The sequence below is a fragment of the Halictus rubicundus genome, chromosome 8, assembly GCF_050948215.1.
Source record: "Halictus rubicundus isolate RS-2024b chromosome 8, iyHalRubi1_principal, whole genome shotgun sequence".
NCBI classification, from domain to species: domain Eukaryota; kingdom Metazoa; phylum Arthropoda; class Insecta; order Hymenoptera; family Halictidae; genus Halictus; species Halictus rubicundus.
The window spans coordinates 17,499,013-17,526,897 of record NC_135156.1 but is presented as its reverse complement, the minus strand read 5'-3'; the positions used below and the strand labels follow the sequence as shown (position 1 = coordinate 17,526,897).

At 41.5% G+C, this 27,885-nt stretch overlaps 4 protein-coding genes across 10 annotated transcripts in view; 2 read left to right on the top strand and 2 right to left on the bottom strand.

Moving 5' to 3' along the window:
* Positions 1-221: 221 nt before the first annotated feature.
* On the top strand, positions 222-3,209 carry Sse (extra spindle pole bodies like 1, separase). 2 transcript variants are annotated; one of them, XM_076792223.1, is made up of 9 exons: positions 222-539; positions 613-829; positions 1,079-1,368; positions 1,452-1,588; positions 1,655-1,871; positions 1,947-2,425; positions 2,548-2,693; positions 2,772-2,923; positions 3,090-3,209. In XM_076792223.1, exons 1-8 carry the CDS (start codon positions 342-344, stop codon positions 2,918-2,920), a joined length of 1,833 nt encoding a protein of 610 aa, XP_076648338.1. In that variant the 5' UTR covers positions 222-341; the 3' UTR covers positions 2,921-2,923; positions 3,090-3,209. The 2 variants fall into 2 exon arrangements, with proteins under 2 accessions (XP_076648338.1, XP_076648337.1); XM_076792222.1 differs by lacking the exon at positions 3,090-3,209 and having other exon boundaries at positions 2,772-2,967.
* Positions 2,937-5,618, bottom strand: Gmppb (GDP-mannose pyrophosphorylase B). The gene is made up of 6 exons (XM_076792230.1): positions 4,902-5,618; positions 4,387-4,611; positions 3,911-4,304; positions 3,656-3,817; positions 3,343-3,574; positions 2,937-3,258 (listed from the first exon to the last, which is right to left on the bottom strand). Exons 2-6 carry the CDS (start codon positions 4,537-4,539, stop codon positions 3,090-3,092), a joined length of 1,110 nt encoding a protein of 369 aa, XP_076648345.1. The 5' UTR covers positions 4,540-4,611; positions 4,902-5,618; the 3' UTR covers positions 2,937-3,089.
* Positions 5,619-7,478: 1,860 nt separating this feature from the next.
* On the top strand, positions 7,479-26,658 carry Osa (trithorax group protein osa). Of its 6 annotated transcripts, XM_076792206.1 has the most exons (21): positions 7,479-8,277; positions 8,374-8,612; positions 8,790-8,912; positions 9,003-9,206; positions 9,528-9,587; positions 13,154-13,286; positions 13,401-13,499; positions 13,576-13,901; positions 13,995-14,382; positions 14,468-14,593; positions 14,675-14,856; positions 15,053-15,094; positions 16,246-16,443; positions 17,304-17,523; positions 18,027-18,203; positions 19,256-19,415; positions 19,610-19,868; positions 20,369-20,534; positions 20,609-20,919; positions 21,009-21,248; positions 21,362-26,658. In XM_076792206.1, exons 1-21 carry the CDS (start codon positions 7,773-7,775, stop codon positions 23,336-23,338), a joined length of 6,135 nt encoding a protein of 2,044 aa, XP_076648321.1. In that variant the 5' UTR covers positions 7,479-7,772; the 3' UTR covers positions 23,339-26,658. The 6 variants fall into 6 exon arrangements, with proteins under 6 accessions (XP_076648321.1, XP_076648319.1, XP_076648320.1 ...); XM_076792204.1 differs by having other exon boundaries at positions 7,479-8,612; positions 13,579-13,901; XM_076792205.1 differs by having other exon boundaries at positions 7,479-8,612; positions 16,246-16,434.
* LOC143356479 (intermembrane lipid transfer protein VPS13A) overlaps positions 26,026-27,885 on the bottom strand; it is a 17,044-nt gene continuing 15,184 nt past the window's right edge. Inside the window, exon 51 of the mRNA XM_076792202.1 lies at positions 26,026-27,819. Within this exon, the coding sequence (XP_076648317.1) occupies positions 27,679-27,819 (141 nt within the window). The 3' untranslated portion in view covers positions 26,026-27,678. The remainder of the gene's footprint in view (positions 27,820-27,885) is intronic.

Sequence of the window (27,885 nt, the reverse complement as noted above, 5' to 3'; positions counted from 1 at the left end):
GAGAAAACTAGTAAACCTAACCTAACATAACGATTTCTAATTCCACGAAGATAAAAATTATGTTATATTTTATGCTTTTGAAATTATAATATGATTCAATTAAATATCTTTTCTTGCTCTTTTTTACGCACGATTAAGATTTTTTTTGTTTTACGAAAGGGTTATTTCTTAATTGAAATCCATTGGAAACTCATTGAAATCTAAGCTTTAGGTTGGTATCCTTATGTTAACAGGGCCGTTTGAATTCGAATCATTTGATTCTAACAGTTCTCATTGCAAGGTACGCATGGACAATTGACATACGTAATGAATGGGTAAGAAGTAAAAGATTGTTCAGTAACATGGAAGAAATCTGTCAAATTCTTCGTGACTGTCGTTTGTATAATGATAAGAGTGACGAAGCATCGGACATAATCGAGGACGATTCATTGGAAAATGTGAAAAACGATATTGAAAGATTTCTGATGAGCGCGAGATGCAGCGTGGGATGCGTTGAATATACAAATTTAAATAAAATGTTAGCAATCTGTTATTTAAAGGTATCGTTTGTGTATCCTGAGAGCGATAATCTTAATTACATGATTTGATTGAAGTTCTAAAAATTGTCTACAGATAGGAAATGAACTAGAAGCGGTAAACCATCTAATTGAATCACATGCGGTGATACTTCGTCAACAAATAGTACACAGATACCTGAAAACAGATATGAGAGAGACAATTCTGAATAAACAGCAAGTGTATGGACTCAAGTCTTCCTATGTTAATTTTAATACGAGTAATATGAATAACATTGACAATTTGAAAGCAAAACTCTTTGATCTACCTAAAGGTAAAATATATTATACAAATATATTTGATTTTGCAAAGACACACTGTTCTCTTGGGCTGTTAAAAGTCACAAAGTACAATTTCTTGAAAAAAATTAATATTTGTAATTATGTCACGATGTAGTTCTAAAAATTGATATATATGAAATTTTGCTGGAGTCTGAGACTCCATATTATGCCTTTGCTAACTTTAGATCATACAATTATCCTTGCTTACGTTAATTGCATATGTATTCTGATTTCTAACATAGAATGGTATATGATCCAAATTACTGCTCAATATCAGCCTATAGATGGCATAGAATGTGACAAGTCCATGCCAAATGTAATGCGAGAGATACATATTACTGTACTACCAACTGGAACCAAAGACACAGAACCTTTGTGCATAACACTGCCAAAACCAAAATTAGATTCCTCGTACGACATTTGTTCTGAAATTCAGAAAATACTTGCATGCAACAAATCGGAGCTTCAGGCTACTTACGCAAACAACGAGTTATATTGGAAAATGCGTGATCGGCAAAATACTAAAATGAAGGTATTTAGAACATCAATAATTTGTGTATAATTAACTTTTATAATTTCCATGTATATATACAAATATACATACATGTACGCAAGACAGCTATACAAGCCTTAGAATACAAATGGTTACGAGAATGGAGAATCTTATTTGTCGCAGACCCTATAGACAAACAGGATGTAGTGGAAGACATTGTTCAAATGATAGACAAACTCATATTAGACAACGAAAACCAGTAAGTAAGGTTGTTGATCCAAAACTTAATTTTAATATATGAGATACTAAATAGAATATTTTATAGCAGGAACATATCAAAACGATCCAAGTGGTTATTGAAAAAAGTGGCCTTAACTGCCTGTTTTCTAACACGAGAAGAAATAGCATGTGCAGTAAAATACGTGCTTCCCAATTATGATAAGCTTGCTAATAATGTCATATTATCTATATATGGAAAATTGGCATCTATAGAAGAACTAAAGGATGCAGTTAGAAAAACATTAGTTTTAATCGTCGACGAAGTAAGTTTACAAATATATATATATATATATATCACAAATTTTCCAATATTCGTATATTTGTGAAACATCTTTCAGCACATGGATTACATACCCTTTGAATCTATGAAAATTGTGAACTGTCACCCAATTACTCGTTTTCCATCACTGCATCTCGTGTATGCTCTTTTCAAAGAACACGAAAGCACGATAGAAAACGGTTGTAAAATAATTAAAATAAAAAAGGACATGGGTATGTGTATAGTTAACCCATCAGGTAATTTGACTAAAATGGAAAAACGTATGAGACTTTTTATTGAATACTGGTTGCCAAATTGGAAAAGCTGGTACAATGTTGAACCACAAGTAGAAGTTTTCGAAGATGCTTTAGTTAATCACGACATATTAATGTATAATGGTCACGGTAATGGAATACAGTACTTACCTGGAGAGCAAATCGAAAGACTAAGGGTGAAAGCGATTGTTCTATTGTTCGGTTGTAGTAGCGTAAAGCTACTTACAGTAGGAGGACGTTTCCCGCCATACGGTGTCTCAAATCAGTATTTAATAGCCAGCAGGTAATAAATTACAAGTTACTGAAATCATCGTGTCTATCGCGAAGTATTAAAAAAAATCACTTGTATTAAAAAAAATCACTTGTATTAAAAAAAATCACTTGTATTTTATATTTTATTTATAGTCCTTGCGTACTCGGTATGTTGTGGGAAGTCACCGATGCCGACATCGATAAAATGACTACAAATTTCATTAGCAGCTGGATACCATCGCCATTGAACAGATCATGGGCCGATGTAGACGTGAACATGTGGTGCGCGGGTACCCTTAGTTAGTATAGCAAATTTTATACAATCTTTAACGGATTTCTCGATTAATTTTACTACCATCGAAATTTCAAACGATTAGAGTTTCTGAAAAATCCACAAGGAAGCTCGCAAAACTTACCGATGGAACCCGAGATGTTGAGAGCAGTAGCAAAATCGAAAAATGTTTGTTCTCAATATATGACTGCGGCTGCGATAGTAGTACGAGGACTGCCGATCAAATTAATTTGAATCGTAAGTGTAAAAACGTTACAAATTACTATAAATATTGGATGTTGATTTACATAGTTCAAAAAGCTGTTACAAAATTTTCTTTTCGAAGAAGTATACGCGATTTGGTCTCAGTTCTTATATCGGTTATCGGTATCAACATGGTTGTAACTCAAAATATTGTCTTTAGTCACATGATTATTTGAGGCTCCGGCACAGAATTGGAAATGCTCTTGTGAGGCAGCACTTGGCCTCCGTTGATGTATAATTCGTCTTTCACGATTACATCTTCACCGAGAACCGTTGTACCTTCCATCCGTACCCAACGGCCAACAACGCTTCTCCAACCAACGATGCAACTAAAACAATACACCAATACATTCGTTATACAGTTAAATATTACTCGAAATACGAAACAATGTGATTCAGACGATAGATTTTACCCGTCTAGCCACGCGTGTTCTTTTATTATAGCCGATTTGAGAATGGTGCTGCGTTTGATGCAGCATCCATCGGATAACACAACACCGGGACCAATGGTGACATTGGGTCCTATCCTACAGTCTTTGCCAATCTTTGCCGTTTCGTCTATTAAAACGTTTCCTACCACACCGGGACCGGAGTATAATTTTTCAGGAGATTTTTGTCTCAGAGATGTCAGGTACATGCTCATTCCTGCATAAAGGAAACGTAAATGAATAAATTAGTTGGGACGATTGTTTAAATGCGCATTAAACATTTATTGCGAGTATATACCTTTAAGGAAATCTTTTGGTTGCCCTACATCCATCCAAAATCCTGTTAATTCCATCGCGTACAATTCTCCGTCTTTGGCCATTAACGGGAAAATTTCCTTCTCTATACTTGTCGGCTTCAATTCTATTCTTTGTAAGGCACTCGGATTAAAAATGTACATGCCTGAAAAGTCATTTCGAGAAACATCGTTACATATCTTCCGACAACATTATTTAACCATCTAATTTCATAATTGATCAAAGAAAAAAACGATACCTGCATTGATTTTATTCGAGATAAATTCTTGCGGTTTTTCTATAAAGCTTTCTATTTTACCATTGTCCGCATATACAACAACACCATACTTCGATGGCTCCTCCACTTTAGTAACAACTATTGTACCTTCTTTACCATGATTCTTGTGAAAATCAAGCAACTGCTTGAATGGAAAATCACAAATAATATCAGAGTTTAAAACAAAAAATGGCTCGTTTCCCGAGCTTAATAGATTGTGTACAAGCGCAAGCGGTCCTGCAGTACCAAGGGGTTCTGGTTCATGCGAAAAGATTAAATGTACTCCTAATTTCTTTGCTTCCTCTCCTAAATCTCTTTCCATCTCTTCCGCACGATAAGACACAGCTAATATCACCTCGGTCACTCCTGTTTCTACCTGTAATTCAATTGTGACTCAATTTTTTCAAGTCTACCACAGACATTTAAAAATCTATTAACAGAAATATACTAAAACATACCAGAGCCTCTATTTGATGTAAAAGCATTGGTTTATTAGCAAACTCGACTAAAGGCTTAGGCCGACTTAACGTGAGCGGTCTTAATCTAGTACCATATCCACCGACAAGAATTAATGCCCTCATTGTACCCAACTTCTTCTTTTTCTCTTGCATTACTCCTCGGTTGTTCAATTGCAACGTGTTTAAAGCAACATGGATTTGCGATTGGATAGAACTCTATCAAAACTGTTATTTAAAACATTAGGAACATTACTAATAATTTCAACGAATATTGCAGTTTGTCAGTTAAACACTAGTATATACACCTGTATGTTATAAAATCCATACACGACTGAAATTTAAATAAGAAATTGCTAAATATAGAAAGACACTTAGATTTTTTAAAAATACTATCTTTAAGAACGTCGTGAATTTATGCGAATGTATATAATGAAAGACAACATACAAAAGTTAACATAATGAACAGTTTCAATTACAATGCACGTATTTCTTAAAGACTTATACAAAAGACTTACCTGTTATCTACTTATCAGCTTGTTAAAGTAATGCTTTAAAATAATTATTTTTATTTTTGCCACGTATTGAAACGCCGCGTAGACGTGCGTATGTACACAGTGACACACGTAGATACACGATAAGAATACACGCGCGTAAGTAACGATACAAATATATAGTCGTGTCAATCACTATCAGTCTTTAGCGTATTGTCCTTATTAAAATTTCTACCTTTTAGTCCTGACTAAATCTTCCGTTTATGGTTAATCTAACGAAATGAGTCATTCGTCATCACCGGTGAATAACAATAATTGCACTTTAAAAATTGTTTTCTTAAACACACTTTTTGAAACTTCCTTTTATTCAAAATCTTTTATACACATTTATCAAGTCGTTTCATAATGTAATTTATAAAACCAACAGAATTGTCATGATTGTTACAGAAATTTTTAATTGTCAGTATTCTAAGACATGAACATATTTTATACTTTTCCTGTTCACATGGTACAAGAAATCATGAATAGCAATGGATCGTTTTTGTTCTTAATAGTTTATCGTTCAAATGTGAAGTTCGAATGATTACAAAATTTAAAACTACACCTATACCGTACGAATCTGTGTCTATTTATCGTTAATGTATTGTAAAACATGAAAATACACATTACGGAGGAATAACATAGCGTTATTATACAGAAACCCTCTGTACCGTAGCACGTTAATCATTGCGTCTGCGCCAGAATGAATAGTTTATGATCACAAAAGAAAGATGTAATATATAATTTTGTTGTGACTGCACGATTCTTCACATTTTTTGCCGAATTTTTACAAACAGGGAAAAAGGAATCCTTTATTCAGGAATAGATTTCCTTTAGGATTAGTTCTTGTAAATTTCCATTTCTTTTTTAGCTTTTTCAAAAAATGTTAAATATCACGCAGAGCAATCAATTAGTTTGGGCACATTAAAATGCATTCAGATACGAATAATATTTCAAATTTAATTCATAAAGGGTAATTCAATGATTATGTCTATAAAATAACGAAAACGTAGTACTCATGTTTGCTTAATGTTTAATATGACGAAGCAGCTGTTCTCAACCTTTTCGCCGTGCGACCTAATACATTTGTTTGTATGTATAGTACCGCGACCCAAATGTTTTTAATAAAGACCTCAATCACTGTATATAATATAAATAAGTGAAATCATACATATTTGACAGTAACTTTTATTTGCAAAAAGTAACATTCAGTACATATTATTTTTACAGAAGCAATTATGACGAATTTACATTAGATACTTCAATTGCAAGATTATAAAAATCATATCAAAGGTAAAATTTAGCCACTTTCTTTACATATTAATCATTTTCGTCACTTCAGCGTGAGGAGGCAGTTATCGTCTCTCGGTTTATTAAAAATTTAACGAGGCTTGTAAGTTGAGAAACGCTGTGTTAAAGGACATCGGTGAGTTTTTTTTTTGGAAATCATATGGACACAGAGCATTTTTATAGAGATGAAACTCCATTCGAAACTTTTGTTGTCCGTAGTCCAAACATTTTGGACCATTTTAGATCAATCTTCAAAATGAAAGAGATCGAAGAGTCTGCAATGCTAAAAATTAAAAACGTTGGAAGACACGACAATACTTGAAACGCAATATCATAAAAAACGGTGATTTAAAAAAAAAGTTATTTTTATCGTGTTACGTATGTAACTGAATATACTTATACATTTAAAACAAGTTCCACATTTGTTTTGCATAGATATTAAAGAGTTTTAACAATAAAATACAAATATTTCGAATAAGGAAGTCAAATGTACAGCTTCGAAGCTGTATTCATGGTGAAGAAACTACCGTCGACATGCGCGCTTGAGTACGACGTTCCGAGACTATGTTCACGATGATCCACATCCGGACGCATGCGCACTGGGAATTGGTCACCGAAGAACTCCGGAGTTTCGCTTCTGCGAAGAACCTTCTGTGTAGTGATGGGCATTATCGACTAAAAACTATCGACTAAGTCGATAGTAGGTGTTACTATTTCAGTCGACTTAATTTTGCTGTGGTGGGGTATTACTATTGTTACTATTTTCAGTTCACTGCTTTACTGAACCAAAGATTTCCTCTCTGACTGAATTATCGACTGATTTATGCAGCGGTAGAGCGGGCGGAGCTATCAACTGAATTTAAGCGTGATTATCGATCAGATCCGATCATGAGATTTACTATCTCTTTACTACCTATTGTTTATTTCGTTAGCGCAATCAATTTGATTAATTCATTAAACATATGTATGTATATTCAATTGTTCTACTACTAAATACAATTAATTATTACAAATATTCTCCTAAAAGATGAATAATACAGAAAAGCTTTTCATCAACGTCATCGAACATCGAGAGCATAACCAGCAAAGCGCTCAGTCGACTGAAAACTATCGACTATTTAAATCGATAGTATGTCGCGACTAAATAGTAAGTAGTCGATAGTTGAATTTAGTCGATAGTGCCCATCGCTACTTCTGTGAAAAGGATTCTCGATAGAAACCGGGATATGAGGAAACATCGTCGCATTGTAAATGATGGTTTAAAGGTAGAGACGACTGCACGGCATAGCCGCGAGATGGCGTAATAAGTACGACGCTGCTTTTGACGTTCGCGTACGACTTTTTTTTTTGGTTCCTTCTACTTTGAAAACGGCAGGAAGCGAAAATTGTTAGTACTGTGCTTAGTGCTTACTGGTCTGACTGAGGATGTGGTGGAAAGTGTTGGGCACGATAGGAGAGATTCAACCGGAAAGGATTTCGATTTCGAGCACATAGTACGCGAGACACACGAGGTCCCGCGATTGGCCAGTTTATGAGACGACGATGGCTCCGTGAGGAGAGGAGAACATGGCTGCGACGCAAGCCGAGAGCCAACAAAACGATGTGAAGCTGAACGAGTCCGTGAAATGCGCACAGAAACGTCCGCAAGTCGGTGGGAATAGTGCGAGTGTTAACGCGAAGCAGCAGCTGGATCCAGAGCCGGGTGATAAAGTGCCCCGGGGCGCGGCCCAGCTGCTTAAATATGTGAATCGCGGCGGGGACACGGGTTTCGAGATGAGTCAATACCGCGAGGACATTGGTGGACACACTGCCGGTGAGGTAAAATCACCCAGAGAGGCTGGCCAGGCGCCTCAAGAATCTATCGGCAAGCAGGAGCCTCTCGACGCGCCCGGTCATCCGAACCATCCCGGACATCCGTTCACGTCGAACGTAATACGCGACTACTCGGACGAGTATACTAACAAATCGAACGAGTTTCCCTCCAAGTCGTTGACCGATTATCCGACCAAGCAGATACCGGAATACGTGGGAAAGCATGGAGATTTTCCAGGGAAACAATTGGAGTATCATGGTAAACACTTAATACATGAAAGCGAAAGAGTCCACCGAGCAGACATGGAAGAGCATTATGCAGCTTCCAAGATTGAATCCCGATTGGCATACGTAGGGGCTACTCCGACTAGCTTCCCGGGCCAGCCAAGGTTTCTGTCTGGCCAAAGTATATCGCAAGCCACTGGTCCGACCCCGACGTTAAATCAGTTGCTTCAAGCATCTACGCCAGTGCATCGGTTTCATGGAAATTATCCTGGAATGGGACCGGAGACTTATCAACAACCCTGGCCTATTCAACGACCACCGGTTGTTCCTCCAGTTTACCCTCAACCTGGTCAACGACCACCGCAGACGGTAATTTCTTAAGAATTTTGCTATATACAACGTCGTACGAATTATGTTCGACAATGGATAGAAGAAAATACATTCTGTTGTATGGTGGATCGATGCATTTTGTTCTATCTGTTTTCTAAGTTATATGTTTTCAATTTTGTCAAATATCTAAAAATAGTACTGTTCTGTGAAAAATAGGGGTCACCAAGATTACACGCTGGGCCTGGGGGACCAAGTTCTCCGACTCCTATGCCATATCAACAATACACACAACGTTATTCTTCTCCTTCGAGACCCCATGCGCCGTATACTCACCATCAGGTAGCATCTTTGCATTTATTTTACAAAAATCTATGACAATATATGAATTTTCTAATGAACAGGTGATTAATGATAACTTGTTTTTTCTAGATAAACTCATACACCACGCAAACCAGTCATCCTTCCAGTCTGTACACAGAGCAGAGGGGATGGAACCAAGGTGGACCACCAAATCCACCACCACCTCCATCCAATCAAGCTAATCCTTCCAGTCAGTCGCCACAACGTGCTCTTTCTCAATCTCCAGCACCGCCACCTTCAGCATCTCCACAACCACAATCTGGCCAATCACAGGTAATTTACACCTATATAAAATACATAATACATATGTTTTGTTTATTATGTAAGTACTTTCCTTGTATTGGAACTATTCGTGATATCCATTAAAAAACGCGTGAAATTGCGTGTATACGATTTTGAATAGGAAAGAAGGTCTATAGGATAATATTATTAATCGTAATATGTGCATGTACAACTTATAAAAGAGAGAAAATTCTGGAATTTCTAGAAAAACAAACAATCACATTCAGTATGTTTTCTGTAGTAAAAGTATTTCTTTACGGTTACATGTATAAATCATTACAAACATTATATGTGTGATTTCTGTGCTTACAGAGTTTCCACAATCTACAGCAAAGATCCACAACACCGAATACTCAAGGAATTGATTCAGGGGTAAGTGTTTTTGTCTTACCAATCCATCAAAATAACAAAACATACTGAGAGGTCTTTCTTTGGTAACGTGTCGATCATAAGTCGTTCGAATAAAAAAAATTTCACGCGCCTAACCTTCAGCCGTAACTTTAGTCTTAATTATAGAGCACATGCGCGTGAATGCACGTGTACACACGTGTTATTGTTATTTGCTCTTTCTTTTTCTTTTCTTCTTTTTTTTTCGTATCAACCGATTCGAACTTGGAAACAATTAAAAAAGACAAAAAGAAGCATAGGAATTGAGTCTTATGTGGGACGATATTGCCGACATCGCGGAGCAATTCTAATTTCACGTTGCCATGAAGTGCCATTTGATCTTGGATACAGTGGACGGAGGTACTTGAATACTTCCCTCGTGAAAAGAGCAAGCATGAGTGAGCGAAAGGGAGACCTCTCGAGTATGGCTTGGCTACGGTAGGAGGGGCAGGGTGTGGGAAGTGGGGATGGAGAATAAGCGACTTGTAGAGTTCGATTAGGGCGCGAGTTGCGCGGCCGCTGGAGCCCCAGATATTAGCGACTTCCCCTTCTCTCTCTCTCTCTCCCTCCCTCTTCCCCTTCCTGCCCTCCCACTCGCTCTATCTCTTTCACTCGGTCTCTACCAGCACATTCTGTTAGTGTAGTGTAAATGTACGCCAGCGCGCACATGTGCGTGCTCTTTCTCTCCCTCCTCTTTCTCTGTATCTGTCCTCCTCTCTCAGTATCCCTTCCAAACGCGTACGCTGCACGCGAGTATGTGTGCGCATATCCCCACTCCTCTATGTTCGAGCTCTCGCTTCTTCCAATATAGATGGGCGGGTTAGTGAGAGGCCGATGTGCAACATAGGTTACAGGAGCATAGGAGCGAGCAAGAGAGCGTGCGTATGATTCGCCCGGATTGATGGTGGGGAGAATACAGAATATATCCGAGGCAGTTCTCCCCCACCACCGGTTCTGACGTTTTATATCGTTCAGCTATATTCGGTTCGTTAGATCATGCAACTGTCACTCCGCGACATGCTATCGAACTTCTCGTATTCCCATGACACGGCTGAAAAGTGTCGAATATATTTTAAACGCTCGATGAACGGTTCAGTCTGTGTGACATTAAAAACGGGCCACTGGCGGCTATTCGTATATAATGCAATCGTACTTCTTTCCTCCATAGAAATTCTTCCCTCTATACCGATCTAAGGATTTTTCCGTTTCATTGGTCTTCGCTCGAAACGATCATCTAGCCTCTCCGTTCTTTCTTCTTTTCTCTTCGACGTTACGGTCCCAATAAACCGCTGTTCAACTGGCGTGGATATACAGAGATTATGTTCTCTCTATAGTAAAGCAATGTTTCAGAAAGGTTGACTGTACTTGAATTCGAAACTGTTATTCTCGGTGCCGTTAAATCTGTCCTGCAACGATAACGTTGTTACAGCATTAACAGAGATAAAAACATTATTATATAATATCCGTAATACCATCCGCGGCTACGTAAATATACCCACATTTTATCATCTATCTCGTTGCGTATAGTCTACGTTATAACGGGACAGTACGAAAGTCCCTCCCATTTCCTATTCAAATTTCTCGTTTCTATCATGTCGTGTTCGATCATTCGTTCGAAATTTCATTTGTTCGAGTACACATTCCAGTGTTTGATACAGGTTAACCCGAATCGATAATTTCGATAATATCGAATTATAGTTCGATAAATTAATTACGAAGTTTCCGTTGGCTATAAAGAATCGGGAGAATTTAAGGGTGGGGGAATAGAAGAGAAATATTATGAAAAATTCGATTAGTAGGTTTTGTAAAAAGGGAGTAGTTGCACACCCTCGTACTGTGTTTGGACTTCGAAGTAGTTTTCTCTCTATCGCATGCTCTCTCGGGGTTTTTGGAGCACACGGGTGCTTTTCAAGCGGCGAGCGACGGAAATGGCCGACGGTTGCCGAACGCTTGCCGCGCCACGAAAGAACGCCCTCCAACGAGCAGCAGCAGCTAGACGCGAAATCTTGTAAACCGAAGTCACGGAACACGCATTCGATAAAAAGAATCACGTTTTTTTTCCCCCGTTTGCCCTCCGGCCATGTATACGTACGTAGACGATCAACGCTCCGAATTTCGAGTCTGTTGTTGTTTCCTCGTGGACTCCTGATCCGATCGATCGTGAGAACTGTTTTTCCCTTGATCGAGAATATCGGAGGGTTGTTCCTCGCGATACGAAACTGCTCGGTGGGACTTATTGACACAACATGCGATGCTCGAGCGAGGCACACGGTGTGTGAACAATCAGTAGGCAGTTCTATAATGTACTGACAATGTTATGACCGTTCTCTTGCGGGTTCCGTCGAAATCACCGTCGACTCTCTCTCCCTCTCTCTCTCTCTCCCTCTCTCTCTTGACAGCACATGATCCTAGCGTGGATCTCTGTCGTCGTTGTTAGGCCACGAGATTCCCGTAAAAACATGTGAAAATCGTACGGGGAAGCATACGAATCGTCCACGGTCGGTTTTGTCGTAGTGCGCGCGGGGTAACGCCTCTCGTTCGATTCTCGCGTCATGCCGAGAGTCCTTGTGCCCGACACTGTCTATGTTATATGTTCCGTGATCCATCCGAGGAAGTCTCTAATCGTCTTCTCTACGGATGAACTGTCCACTGTCTGGTAGGTGTAATGATGTGTTCTTTTCTTTCTTTCTTCCATTCTTTCTCTATCCTTCTCTCTCTCTCCCTCTCTCGCTCTCGTTCTCTTCTTCCATTCTCTGTATCCTTGTTTCCATCTCGCTCACACACGTTCGTCTACCGTGTCTCTATCCATTTATCTATCTTCTGCTCACCTTCTTTCTCTAGCAGCGTACTCGCACAGTCTCTTTCTCTTCCCCTCCCCGCCCCTCTCACGCTGTCCCCCTTCCCCCACCCCCTCCTTCATCCTGCTCTCTGTTTATCTCTCTCTCTCTCGCTCTGAATGTATCATTGTAACGACCTGTGTGAAGTGTTACGTGTGTATACATATACGCGGAACGCGCACATTCAAACTAATAAATATCACGGATACATGTGCGTGTGTGTATGACGTGTTATGTTGCACCGTACGATTAGTATATAGCGAGTGCCGCGTGTAGTGTGTATTCCTGATTTTACTCGTGGTCAAAATATGACAGCGAATAGATCGTGTTGCATGGAATAAGCGTGGACGGTTCCCAAGCGTCTCTCGCAAACTGGCCTTTCTTCCGACGAACGGCTTTTCCAACGAAACCTTTCGTTTTCCTTTGTTCTAAGTTTTCCTCTTTCGTGGAAACATCCGTTTCTCGATCGTGTGTCTCGAAAAAGACGCGCACAAGTGACCGTCACGGAAAATAACCTGTTATACGATCGTTCGAAAGTGACTCCTGTGTACATAACCCTCATTCGTGTACTTTCGACCAGATCACTTTTCCGCATGAACGGAACGCCGTATATGCCCATAGGTACCCAACATATCCTGCCCCCTTAATTCTCTGTAGTTGTATTGCAAATATACTTTGACTTTCCAGCAGGTTATATTGTTTGTTGTATTACAGGAATTATCTGGGCAAAACAGTAACGATAGTTCGAATGGACCAGCTTGTCCAGGAACACCGAACTCGCAGGGGATGAGACCAACCCCTTCACCTACAGGATCCACAGGTTCTCGCTCGATGTCCCCTGCTGTCGGTTCGTATATTCTTCGATTTGTTCTCCGGCATAGACGTTCGAAATCATTTTACTGGAAGAAAATCAGAATAATATTTCGTTGACGTTGCTACAATCTGTTTTTTCTTTTTGAAGGCCAACAAAACGTTGTTCAGATGCCTCCACGCCCGTCGAGTAGCCAGTCAGATGGTAGTGGACCAGCACGAATGAGTCATTCTCCTATGACAACTCAAGGTAAATAAGAAATATTTTGCGGAGAACAAGAAACAGCCGTATGAAATGTGTAAAATGTTGATTTTCATTGTTCCAGTAGCATACCAGCAACCATTGGGTCCTTCGCCACACATGCACACCTATAAAATGAATAACACCGGTCCTGGTGTGGTTCAGCCAGGACCCGGTGCTACGAATCTTGGCGGGATAAACCCTATGGGTGGTGGGATGGGATATGCAGCTGGTGGAACGGCTGCCGGTCAGCCTGGGGGTTATCACGCGCAAAGTACCTATCCTCCTCCACGTCCGCATGTACAATTTCCACAGGGATATCCATCACCAGCTAATTCACAACCACCACCTAATAATCAATACCAGACACCCAACAGACCCAACAATTTGGTGCAATATCCCCCGTATACGGTAAGTTTGCAAGATAACTTCAAAACTGTCGATACGTAATTAAACATTTTCGTAGCTCTGTTATCTAATTGTACCTTTTTCTCGTGGTTTTAGCATAAAATGGGATTTAATAGTGTACCGCCAGGTATGCCACCCAGTCCTGGACCACCTCAGGTTTATGGGAGTAGCAATACAACAGGTATGGTACCTCCTGGCACCCCTGGTGTGACTGTGATCGGCAACATGGGACCTCCAGCTAGCTCCATGGGCCCTCCTCCACCTTCGCCCAATCATGTCAGTAGTCAGCCACCTCCGACAAGCTCGGCTGTACCGCATTTACACACTCCTGCAGCTACACCACCTCTAAATCACGAGGGAAGCCCAATGCCTCCACCGAGTACAACTCCTAATTCGCATCCTACTTCGACGCCAACTTCGACGAGTCATTCGGACCTTACTACGGAAACCTCGAACGACAACGGCATAACAACCACGGCTTCAGGTATTTTCATTTTGAAATTCTTTACACTACTTTTCCATCACGTCGGGGCATGTTTTCGTTAACGATATATGATGTGATTTTTTAGTAACATCATCGATTAACGTCACATCCACTTCGAGTGGTACTGTCACATCTGTAATAACGACCGGTCCTGATGGCACGTCCTTGGACGAGGGTTCTCAACAATCTACATTGTCAAACGCATCGGCTGGTTAGTAGAAAGCGTTAAGAATATGTCAAAGTTACTTCTTCATTCTTCTGACCGTGTATATTTGTATTACGTGTTATCTAGCTTCTGGAGAAGACCCAGCATTTACACCAAAGGTCCGGAAAGAAATGATGGGAGGTTATCACAGCCATCCAACTACACCACAAAGTACAGTTCCGTCGCCTGGCGCCGCGAGTATCAATTCGATTCACGAAGAATATCCCGACATGAACAGCCCTGGTTGGCCACGTACACCTGCTAGTCCTGTATGTATAGTTTCGTTATTATAGTTCTTTAGAATTTGATATAACGTTTTTCTACTTCGTATGTATATTTGTATATTTAAACGTACGTTAGTCGTTTTCACGATCAAAATTTCAATTAAAAAGAAAAGATACGTTCAGGGTAAATAATTTTACACCGCAATCTTTTCGATCTTTCAATATTTTATATATTTTACAGGTTTTTAACAGTCATGTGCCTCAAGACCCGTACAGATCTAAGGTTACTGTTTTTTCACTATAAGTATTTACTATACTGTTTACGAAAAATATGACACACATTGAATGCTTCGAGCTTTATTTAATTTCAACAAAATTTTCGTATTTGCTTCGCAAATGTCCTTCGTGTATCACTTTAACATTCATTTATATGTTTTTAATGCCTCGCTTCTGCAGATATACAGGGTCTGATATAACGCGTAAAAGCGAGCACGATATGCTGCTCGCAAAAAAATATATAATAGAATTTATTCGCCCTCAGTTTATATTTCGAGAAAGTCGAATTGAAAAATCTATTGCATGCCTGTGCTGTTATGGCGAAGTTGCTATAACGTGTTTCGTGCGTGTAAACAATGTCTGCAGGGCATTCAAATAATTATTGGTTTGAAAGAAAAACATTGGGGCCATGTAGGTATTGTTTACACTCCGAATACACATTATATGTTCGATGGACCATATACCTGTACCTTTACTAATAGCATAGGGATGCAGGAGATTTTCAAACTCTTGATTTTTTTCGAAAATTAAGCTGAATACGAACAAATGTTATTCTATATCTTTGTCCTATTTTTTCCATAAAAAAGTCACGCCGTGCTCACTTTTACACATTAATCGATCAGAGCCTGTGTATATGTATATAGCGTTCGTTCGTTTGTGTTGTAAAAAAAAATAACAATATGTTCCCCATGTTATTTGTATATTCTTTACGGTATAGTGTTCGAGAAGTTGTTGGATAGTGGTTACATATCCCTACACGCGTCTGTACATACACGTAACACGATCATTCATTAACCTTGGCGAAACACAAAAATCATAACCCCGTTACCGACACGTTTTATCATCGAGCGAGAACATTTCTTGTTTTTACATCATTTTGCTTCGCATAGATGCATGATAATAGATTCGATACGTTTCATTTTCGAACATAGAACTTTCAGGGAAAACAGCACTCATTGCATGAATGATTTGGGTTGTAGCAGCACTTGACCAAGTCAAATAAAAATATTAATATAGCGTCACGTTTGTAACATACGACATTTGACAGATGTGTATATAACATACATTGTTAGAAATAGTGCTCTAAACGTTTCAGACTAAATACTGTGTGGCATATAGTACAGAGGTGGCTAAATATTCTAACGATGATTATTACAGAAACCAGATAGTTTGGCGAAATTGTACGAAATGGACGACTCGATGGAACGAAGAACATGGCTGGACAAATTAGTTAACTTTATGGAAGAACGAAGAACACCAATTACAAGCTGTCCTACCATCTCCAAGAACCCCCTCGACCTATTTCGGCTATACCTCTACGTCAAAGAGAGGGGGGGCTTCATGGAGGTATGCAAGGTGCAGTGTAGTTCCATCTAGCCCTCGGTGTCTTTACGTAGTTTTTTTATTGTCTCTATATGTGTTCACGTTTTCTTTTCTCATTTTGAACATTGTGTACACGCATCGAGCTGTCACCTAAAACTGACAACTCGGACGAAGGCGCACACACACACACATACGAGTTTCTCGTTTTCTGTTTTTTTTTTCAATTCTCCTTTTCCATATTTATGCATTTTAAAACGTATCGTCGGTTGTTGAAAACCACTGTGAACACGCTTCTTTCTGTTTACGCTGAATTGTGCATGATCACATTGTACTTTTTTTTTTGCTGTTAGTGTTTCATTTTTCCCTTTTTTTTCTTGTATTATAACTATATTAAAAAAAAAAAAAGAACGAGAGAGAGAGAGAACAAAGAAGCTTTAACACGTCTTTTCTTGAAGTAGTCGTTCGACGCGTATGGAATGCGCCCTGATCTACGAACCTTGGTGCTATATGGAATTATTCTAATATTCAGTGAAGATAAACTTTTAATATCAATATAATTACGGTAATTCGTCTCGACTGTACTTTTTTGTCTGTTTCACTTTTTCCGTACTTTTCTGCATGGTCAGACAAAAAGAAAAAACAACAAATTAAGTCGTTCGAATGCAAACAAGGCAGAGTTGGTTATTTTTTTCGCCAAATCGATGTTTTGTTTTTCTTTTAGACTAGTACCTGTAACGATTTTTTTTTCCTTTTTTTTTTTGTTTCTGTTCACGTGTAATTTTTCCTTTTATTTTGCGTTTTCGAGATGCAGATTTTTGCTGTTTGGATTTTACATTGATAAACACGGCGCGACGCGTCTAACAGAGGAAAACAATCACGTTCATTCTCTATAGGTGACAAAGAACAAAACGTGGAAAGACATAGCGGGGTCGCTCGGCATCGGTGCGAGTAGTAGCGCAGCGTACACGCTACGAAAACACTACACGAAACACTTGTTGGCGTACGAATGCCACTTCGACCGTGGAGGTGTGGATCCACAGCCCATCATAAACCAAGTCGAAGCTGGCTCGAAGAAGAAAGGATCAAAGGGAACTGCTTCTGTACCCTCGCCGGGTAGGTGTACAAAATCATTTTTCAACTTGCAGAATAGCTGCCTACTCCAGCGGCGTTCAGTCCAAAAATTAAAAACTCAAGAAAAATGAATTATACAAAAATTGTTGGCATTTGAGTTAGTTTGGGTTAATTGGGTGGGGCCCCAAAACTGGCCCGTCGCTGGCCTACGCTCTGATTTCGATGATTTTTCGATACGTTACAAATAGACGTTCTAATAGAAAATAAATAGATCAAATGCAAAGCAGTAAAATTATTTAAAGAATTTATAAATGGTGTTGTATTTGTCAGAACTGATTGAAACGATTGAGAAAAGAAATAAATGTCTATGTACTTTCTATATCTTGCAATTAATGCAGATAATTTTTCCTTCGGATGATAGTGGCGTTCAAAATATTGATTTGCACAACACATCAAAAAATCATCAAAATCCTAGGTAGCTGTTCAGCAGGTTCACCGGGTGACCGATAAAGAGACTCGATGAATAAACAATTCACGTTCCTCAGGGTCTTCCAATTCACAAGATTCCTTCCCTGCTGCTGGATCGAGTAATGCTTCCATGGATGGTTATGGAAGTTACCAGAGTGGTTACACCGGCGGTACACCTGGAGGACCTTCTTCGGAGTACACGCCTCCTCCTCCTAGACCGCCCAGCCAGAGTAGTGCTCCTTCCCCTCATCAAGGTAAATGACTCGCATTCTATTCTATTATTCACGTTAGATACAACGTATTAACACGTTCAGCCCCCCTAAACGAACCCGCAGCTAAACCCCTTTTCGCAGGTATAACTGCGGGTCAATAATCAATAAGATTCAGGGATAGGATTCAAGTTCAATATTCACCTATGAATTCAAGTCAATTAACCAAGTTTCGTTTCACGAGTCTCTATCAGTACAGTAAACCCTTCTACAACGCGGAGCAAACATTGCGATTTCTATCCAATTTAATTTGATCTGATTTGGAGGGTTGAATGTACTTAAAAATCGACAAAAGTTTCAATGAGTATACTTGCTACCCGTACGTTGCTATGTGATCATTTCATACAACCTGGGCTCGAATTCTAGAACGAGTAGGTTCGAGGATCCCATCTCTGATAACTAGACAGCGGATGTTTGTGCAAAATAAAAATTGTATCGATTACAAGAGACAGCATTTCTTTCTTGAATCATTTGAATAAGTTGGAATCTGTTAATGTTTCTACCGTTTTAAATTGCACAGACACAACGTGTGTCATAAAGTGCACAAAATCCGCAGTCTACTAATGGTCGGCCGCCGCGAAAAAATATTCGATTCGGTCCGACAGGGAGAACCTTGAGATCTCGGCCGGGGCTGAACTTGTTGGGTTGGTGTATACATATACGACGACAATGCCATCAACCTGATAGTTGTGGAATCGTGTGAAAGGAATAGCGGTTGAGAGAATGATATTCCGACAGGTGGTTCGAACCAGGGCGGGCAGAATAGCGCGAAACCGTTCGACAACAGTGTGGGACGCTCTGCTCGCAAGTCGAACGCGGCGCCCTACCCTGGTCCACTACGAACCCCAGGTACTTCTCTCTTCCTTGTGTCCTTTCACGACTTAGAACGATGTATATGTTTCCCATTTTGGCACGTCCTTGTCCGTTGTTTACTGCCTGTTAATCGTTTACCTTTTATTCTCTTATTGTTATCCGGAGAACGCATGTTACAGACTAAACATCATTGAACAACTGGAAAATATTCGTTTGTGTTTAAGGTATACAACAAACCAGTTACCAGAACACAGGTTCCTACCAAAACTATCCCCAGGATCAGTACATCCGCCCTCAAGGAAACACCCTGTCTCAACAGGGGGAGTTCAATCAACCTTACTCACCGAGGTCGCATTATTCACCTTACGTACCGGACGTCGACAGGTTAGATCAACGAAACGCCCGAGGTCACGGTAGGTTCTCGCTCGTTGCTCTCCCGATCACATGACCTCGATAGTGGGGGAGTTATAGGAATTATGGAAACCCTCCCTTTTCGTACAACGTGCGAGTACCTACTGTAAGACACGAAGCAGAGGTGTGAGAAACGTAACGTTGACCACCGTTCACAAATTTCACAGGGGTTATCCTGGAGGGAACATGCCACCGAACAACGCCAGTGGACAGGATATATACAATAGATATAGTAGTAGTCAACAAGCTGGAAGCTACCCGGCAGGAACACCGCCCAACGCCAGAAGTAACAGCTACCCGTCTGCGCCGCAGACACATCCGGCTACTGTACCGCAACAAACGACTACCAGTCAACCTTCTTCACCCTCCCAGCCTTCCGCTACTTCGTCTTATTCGTGCCCACAAGATTACTATCGACAGGAACAGGTAAATATTCCTCGCCGCCGAGGAGCTTCTTACGAGCTGCTCGCTAACAGTAACTGCATCGAGGTTTGTTTTGCTTGGTGATTGCGGCCAGTTCGTTGTAGACCTTGCTGTGTTGTGTGCACACGGAAATTATAAGATATGTCGGAAGAAGATCTTTTGCTTGTATCAGCTTCGTATTTAGTCATACGAGAAGACGGTGTTGAAAGGGAAAAAGAAAGCGACAACGAGCGTGGAGAATATGTTTAACAAACGACAGAGACTTTACGAGGACTGTGAAAAATTACTCGGTACAATTGGCTCTGAATGCGTCCACCATGTGTCTTGAGAGTTCGTCGAACAGATTCTTTGGTGTTCTGTTCACCGGAGCGAGCTCGCTGCCAGCTGATCATAGTTCGCTGAAGTGTTTACGCTGCTGTCGGCGCGAACTGTTTGCGCCAACGGCAGCGTGGACTGATCATCGTCGCAGTATCTTATCGACTATGATTTGCTTTCGATTGAAGGGAGGATATGGAGCTCCAGCAGGGACACAAATATATTCAGGAGGCGCGAGTGCAAACAAGAACATGCCTCCGCCACCGCCAGGTCCAAACCCGCCTAGGCGCCATCCTGATTTTGCCAAAGACCAACAGTATCCTCAATATAATCAACCAAGACCAACGTATCCAGGTAAATCGATCGGTATTCGATAAATGAACAGCGAATGTGAATAGTTGAACGACATATTCTGTGATGGGCAATAGGATGGCCAAATACAACCAACCAGTACAACAACAGTAGCGCGAGCAGTAGGGTACCGTACACATCGCAACAACCGCAATCGCAATCACAACCGCCACAGCCACCTTCGCAGCAACCGACGCCACCGGTCGGTCCTGTGTCTTCTACGCCTGCAGCAGGAGCAATCGCTAGTAATCAGCAATGGGGTAGTCAGCAACCAAATAGAACTACTCCTCAACCGACTCTGAACGCTATAGCGCACGCTCCTCCTCCGTGGGATCATCGATACTCGAATCAACCGTCCCCCCTTTATCCTGCACCTGGTAATCACCAGGTACGTGATTATACGCGATAAAACGCATCTTTCATTTTTAAAAAAACATAATGGTAACGCGCGTTGTTACGTTAATTGCTCGTTCATAGACTCAGCTCGGAATCAACCCCATGATAAGTCAACAACCTACATCGAAAAGAGAAATGACATTCCCTCCTGACAGCGTGGAAGCGGTGACCCCACTTATCTATAAGCGGCGGAAGCTGACACGAGCCGACGTTGCGCCTGTCGAAGCTTGGCGCATAATGATGGCTTTACGATCTGGCCTATTAGCTGAAAGTTGTTGGGCCCTTGACGTACTAAACATATTATTATTTGACGACTCTTCTGTAAGTCTTTACATCTTTTTCTTTTTTCTTTCTCGATCGTTCCTGTCTCGCGAGAGTATACGAATACACTTTGAAGAGTACCGCGTCGAAACGTGTAACCGTTGTTCTTGCAGGTAAGTTATTTTGGATTGACGCATTTGCCGGGGCTGCTGGACGTCCTGCTGGAACATTTTTCGCGTTCCCTGTCGGACATGTTCGAGTCGACGGTGAACGAGGAGGATCGCAACTGGAACCAATCGGCGGAGGGGCCGGAAGTGGATTTGGGCGCCGTGACACGACCGATCGATCCGGAAGATCGAACGAAACTTTTGTCCTCGTCGAACTACACGTTCCTGTCGAGAAGGGGTCGTCCGGTGAAAATCATTTCAAGGGACGAGGACCTGTTCGTTCTGGACACACGGAGGACTTGGGATCACCAGGAGTGCGAATCCGAGACCGAACCTTGGCAAGTCGACACCTGCACCACGAAATACATAGTGACCTGCTTTCAGTCCGAGATCGGATCGGTACCGTTCGCGCGTCTCCTCAGAGACGAGAAGCCACCGTTGTTGCAGAAGGAGGTCGAATGTACAGACTCGAAGGACGAAACCAAAGTCGATTCGAACACGCTCGAGACGTCGTCGGAGTTCTCGTCGCAGAAGGCCGCCGAACTCGGCGACAAGCCGAAGGAGGCCAGCGAGAAGAAACAGCTCGACAAGAAGAAGAAAACGAAAACGTTGAGCGACGTTTTGTCCAGGATCAAGAAGGAACCGGTGGAGATGAACGATTTGACGAGGGAGCTGTTCGAGAAGAAGAACGACGGTTTCAAGAAAGAGTGTGAAACCGAGAGTGCGAAGGTGAACAACAATATGGGCGAGCACTTCTCGGACATACAAAAGTCCGAGGAGGAGCTGATCCCGACGCAGAACGGGTTGAACGACGCGGCGACGGCGAACGTCGAGATTGAGAAGCCCGAGATCAAGGTGGAGAACGAGGATCAGCAAGAGTCGATATCGAAAGAGGACGATAATAAGGAGGGACCAAGATTAAAAATAAGAGATGCGGCGGGTACGTTGAAGAGGAGACAAATAAACGATTACGAGGACGAGAGTTACTCGAGGGACGAGGCGAGCTTGTACCTCGTCACCGAGACACAGGACAACCTGGCTCGTCGTTGCGTCTGCTTGTCCACGATATTAAGGAATCTCACGTTCATACCGGGCAACGAGGCCGAATTCGCGAAGAATGTGACGTTCTTGAGCTTGCTCGGTAAGCTGTTGCTGTTGCATCACGAGCATCCGGCCAGGACACAGAAGACGCGGAACTACGACCGGGAAGAGGACGCGGATTTCGCCGACAGTTGCAGTAGCCTGCAAGGCGAGAGCGAATGGTGGTGGGATTTTCTCCATCACATAAGAGAAAACGTGCTGGTGATGGCGGCGAACATAGCCGGCCATTTGGATCTGAGTCAGCACCCGGAGGAGATATCACGGCCGGTGTTGGACGGTCTTCTGCATTGGGCGGTATGTCCAGCCGCTCACGGCCAGGATCCGTTCCCGACCGTCGGCCCAAACTCGTCGTTGTCGCCTCAGAGATTAGCGTTGGAGGCTCTCTGTAAGCTTTGTGTTACCGAGTGCAACGTGGACCTAGTCGTTGCGACGCCACCGTACTCCAGGCTTCAGAGACTCTGCTCCGTGTTGACCAGGCTACTATGCCGGAGCGAGGAGCAAGTGCTGCGCGAGTTCGGCGTGAATCTGCTCCATTTCCTCTCGGCGGCCGACAGCGGGGTGGCGCGCACCATAGCACTGCAAACGCCGTGCGTTGCGTTACTGGTCGCGTTCATCGAGCAGGCGGAATCGAGCGCGCTCGGGGTCGTGAACCAACACGGATTAGCCGCGTTACGGGACAATCCTGAGTCTATGGGAACCAGCCTGGACATGCTGAGACGCGCGGCCGGCACGCTGCTCAACCTTGCCAGGCATCCGGACAACAGGACTCTGCTGTTACAGCACGAGTCACGGCTACTTGCCCTGGTGATGAGTCAGATATTGGATCAGCAGGTGGCCGCGATCGTTGCTCGTGTATTGTTCCAGTGTTCCAGGGGCGCGTAACTTTGTTGAGACACACAAAAAAAGAAAGAGAGAGAGAGAGAGACAAACTGTATTCTCCTTTTTTCTTTTTTTTTTCTCTTCTTTTTTGGGATATACACGCGGGTGTGTTTGAAATCCGTGATCGTTTAGCCTCCTTCCTTGTGTAAAATGCTGATACGACGACGACGACTACCACGATGATAATGTTTTTTTTCCAAGGTGACAGAAAGACAGCTATATATATACGCCTAGTGGCTGCTATTCTATATAGATAATACGGAAAACACGAGAGAGAGAGAGAGAGAGCGAGCGAGAGAATACACGAACGAGTGAGAGAGAAAGAGAGAGAGAGAGTACGTTTAGGATGCGAGAGACAGAGAGAGTGAAAGAAAGAATGAGAATGAGAGAGCAAGCGAATGAATGAGAAACAAAAAACGTAGAAAGGTGTAGAAAAAAGTGTGAGCAGGAAGGTGATAGTGTTCAGTATAACGGAGGGAAAAAGAAAGGAGCACGTTGTATGGTAAAATAGCACCATGGAAGAATAACGGAAGGAACGGTGGAATCGGTTATAGAGAATACGGTAGACGGAACAAAGTGTCGATATAAGAAACGCCACTAGATTCGCGTGGTTGTAGTTTTATATCGAGTAAATACGGGGAAGAGAATTAACAAAAAAGAGTTGATCGAACGGTGTTAGCCGCGTGCGCGTAACAGATACACTGCGAGATACGCGAGTGCCGCGCCCGTGCCCGTGCGCGCGCTCCTGCCCGCGCCCGTGCCCGCGCCCGCGCCATGACACGACACGCGATACCTGTCAGCTATACCTTTTTTCCCCCCCGAAAATGCCCCCCCAATCCCCCTTCGTGAATTGGAATAATATCGACATAGTGTAAGATATTTACATAGTTAATGAAAAGAATGATTAACGGAGAAAAAGGATCAATGAACGGAGCGAAACGGCTGGGTTCCCGAGGTCACGAGTGAAATCGTGCCGATTCAAAACAAAATGGATTACAACTAGTGGGAGAGGGAGAGGTAGGACAAGATACCGAGAGACGTCGAGGGTGCGATGGTAGAATCAGACGGATACGGACAGAGAGAAAGAGAGAGAGAGAGATTGAAGAAAGAAAGAGCGAGCGAGAGAGAGAGAGAGGGAGAGAGAAAGAAGAAATGAGACAAACGATTATTAGCAGCATAATAATATATAAAAGAATAACTGAGAGACGACGATTGAGACAAAACTATTGAAGAAAAATAAAATAACAAATCTGTTTGACGAACCTTAAAATGGTGCGATGCGGAACGATAATATTGGGGTGACGATTATATATATAAATATTAACGATAATATAATGCAAATTTTTATATTTGCATGTTTTGTGCTGTAATTAGCGAGTAATTAAGATATTTTGTAGATAACACATATACACGCGACACAAAACACGTACACGCGGACACACACGCGCGCGTGCATTACACAGAGACACGCGTACATGGATACGAGAGAAAAATACAGACAGACACACAGAGACACACCTACACTTCCATTGAATCGTGTATTTGAGCTACGCGTCGCGCCGCCGCGTGTCAAGTAACGAGACAATTTAAACAAAATGAACAGAGAGAGAGAGAGAGAGAGAGAGAGAGAGAGAGAGAGAGAGATATGGTGTGAACAGAAATACGAGAAGAATAAAAGTACACCATGCGGCGCCGAACGCGCTACGGTGGTCTCGGTTGCGAACGGAGATACAAAAATTGTATGAGAAAAAGCCGGTTGGACCACCGAGAGTCTCGACATTAGATGCACAGGCAAACCTAGAACTGAGGAAAGACATTGTTGGGAAAATGAGGAGAAAGAGGGAAAAAGCGAGAAAGTGTATGTACGTGCCTGCGAATGCATATATGTGCGTGCGTGCGTGCGAGAGAAAGAAATAGGAAACTGCGATTATTGACGGAGAGGATGAAGAAGGAGAATTGTAACGTGAAAAGAGATAGAATCATACGAGTAGAAAAAAAGCAGAGAGAGAGAGAGGAGAATGTTGAAAAATGTTGTCTGACTTCCCTTTTGCCGGGAGATGATCATTCTCGTGCGAGGAGAGCGTGAATGGGGGGAATCTGTATGTGTGTGGTTGCGTGTGAGCGCGCAACGGATAAACAAGAAAATTAACGAAACAAACGAAAAAGCTGAAGGGACACGGTTTTAAAACAATTCAGGTGGAGGATAAACTTACGGAATTGTAACAAAAGCGTACACGTTGAACGAACGAGAGAGAGCGAGAGAGAGACGAATGAACGTGTTCTCGTCGGACCAGAAAGGGACACGCGACGATTTCCGTCCGTGTGTCGCTGTTTTGTCCGTGCGTATGCGTTCGTGCGTGTGTACGCGTGAGTGTACGTGTGTATCGACAAAGGTCACGAATGAACGAATGGTTCGGTCGTGTGTGCACCAGGGATGGGGTTGCTGGTAGAAAAAGGGGTGGGGAATAGTGTCTGTGAAATTAACTGCTAATGTACTACGTATACACGAGCTTACAAGAACTAAAGAATAAGAGAGAGAGAGAGAGAGAGAGAGAAAAAGAAGAGAATGGTAGAGGAAAGCACAGGAAATGTTGTAAGCGGAAGGATAAACTAGAGGACAGTCCGGGAAAGAGCAAGCGCGCCAGATAACGCTTAAGTTTATATTGACGAAAACAAATTTTTTCACGGAATTATTTTCTTTTATTTTTTCGGTGGATTCCCCGTTTTTTTTTATTTCTTTTCATTTTCCTTTTTTTTTCCAGCTTCTTTTCAGGCGATTTCTCGAAACAAGAAGTTCCGTGTAGATAGACATTTCGGTGTTTTAGTTATTTTTTTTTCCTTCTTTTTTTTTTCCTTTTTGAATGAACGTGTTTGTAAAAAATACAACCGAGCGCTGTTGCGGTCGAATTAGAACATGTAACCCGTGAACTGAGGGGATCGACGAGAAATATGTAATCGTTCGTAAATTGTGGGGAAAGAGTAGCAGAGAGAATAACAGAGAGAGAAAGAGAGAGAGAGGAGAGAGTGAGAGAGAGAGAGAGAGTTTTGAGTGATTTTTCAGTAATGTAAGCAAACGCAACATACAGAGACGGATAAAACATGGAATTTTTAAATCTTAAGCTCTCGATCGTGCCATTAAGTAATTCTAATGGGATGTAATTGTAATCTCAAGACTTTTATGCTTTTTCGAAGCGCGTATGTTATCGTAAAGCAAGAGAAAAGAAACTAGTACGTACTAATCCCCCCCATTGTCAGCTTTTGCACACATTTCGACGATTCTTACATATACATTTACCTAATGTAATTGAAAGAAACGAGAGAGAGAGAGAGAGAGAGAAGAAGAAAAAATGACGAAACCACCCTAATTTTTAACAGTTTGGAACAATGGCATGTTTGTATTCGTGCGCGCACATACACACACTCACACACACACACGACCCGCCCATTACACACACACGTACACATGTACACGTCCACAGAAAAAACTCGGGACACAAACATACACGTACATACACTTTCCACGCCGGTACTTCCTTTTTCGTTTCGGTAGAGAGAAATGTCACGAACGAGCGGTGTTTAAGTTTTCACAAGGGTAGCGCATGTAAAAAAAAAAGAAAAAACAGAAACGAAAGGATCTATTTGATTCGACAATGTTCGAGGATAATTAGGTGAAAAGGATGAAGGAAAAATGGAAAAAAAAGGTGGACGAGGTAAATAAGTTAAACAGAACACTTTCCCTGATCCCAGCTTCTCCCTGACCCCAAAGTATCCTACTCTATAGATATCTAAATACGTGTAGTTCTTAAATTATTTACTTTAGTTCGAGTGGAGATGCCTGTAAGTGTAATTTACTAAGACTTTTTGTAAATAAATTATGAAATAAACTAGACGTACTTTATCCAAATGACTATATACATATATATATAATAGACATATATATATATATGATATACGGACACGTCTGAAACATTGAGATAGAACTTAATAGCGATTTAAACAAGGGGAAAAAAGAACTATTTACGAGAGTATATGAAGAGCTCTTACACAATTGTGATGATGATGATGATTATAATGATTATGATGATGATGATGATGATTATGATTATGATTATGATGGGGTGATGATGATAACGACGGCGATGGCGGCGATAACCATGCGTAGAGGATATTTAAACTATACGAAAGTTGAGAATGAATTAAATTGTACTTGTAGGAAACAAAACAATGTTGCTTCTTAGTCATAGGTTTTCAATATAGAAGGAAGTGTTGCGTTCATTGGAGAATTTATTGTGCCTGATTAATTTAAATATACAATGATCTTTCTTTTATAGTTTGGGTTCCAGTTACACAACTTGGTTTGAACATATACCGTTCTCCATGTTCAAGATCATGGCTATATTTATTTTCTGGCACAGCCACTCCAGAACATCTGTTGCTTCGCTTTCCAAATACCAATCACCCGTGGGCGATAAGCTGTCTTCGTTCTACAGGTAAGATCGATCCATCAGTATAGTACGAGTATACGTAGCACGGATTCAAATACCATTATA

Coding starts and splice junctions, on each gene's coding strand:
- Sse (XM_076792223.1), top strand. CDS start 342: ATGGAAGAAATCTGTCAAATTCTTCGTGACTGTCGTTTGTATAATGAT. Junction 540..612: donor TAGCAATCTGTTATTTAAAG/GTATCGTTTGTG, acceptor AATTGTCTACAG/ATAGGAAATGAACTAGAAGC. Junction 1,369..1,451: donor GGCAAAATACTAAAATGAAG/GTATTTAGAACA, acceptor CATGTACGCAAG/ACAGCTATACAAGCCTTAGA.
- Gmppb (XM_076792230.1), bottom strand. CDS start 4,539: ATGCAAGAGAAAAAGAAGAAGTTGGGTACAATGAGGGCATTAATTCTT. Junction 4,305..4,386: donor TACATCAAATAGAGGCTCTG/GTATGTTTTAGT, acceptor ATTGAATTACAG/GTAGAAACAGGAGTGACCGA. Junction 3,259..3,342: donor GAACACGCGTGGCTAGACGG/GTAAAATCTATC, acceptor GTATTGTTTTAG/TTGCATCGTTGGTTGGAGAA.
- Osa (XM_076792203.1), top strand. CDS start 7,773: ATGGCTGCGACGCAAGCCGAGAGCCAACAAAACGATGTGAAGCTGAAC. Junction 8,613..8,789: donor GTCAACGACCACCGCAGACG/GTAATTTCTTAA, acceptor TGTGAAAAATAG/GGGTCACCAAGATTACACGC. Junction 14,594..14,674: donor ATTGTCAAACGCATCGGCTG/GTTAGTAGAAAG, acceptor CGTGTTATCTAG/CTTCTGGAGAAGACCCAGCA.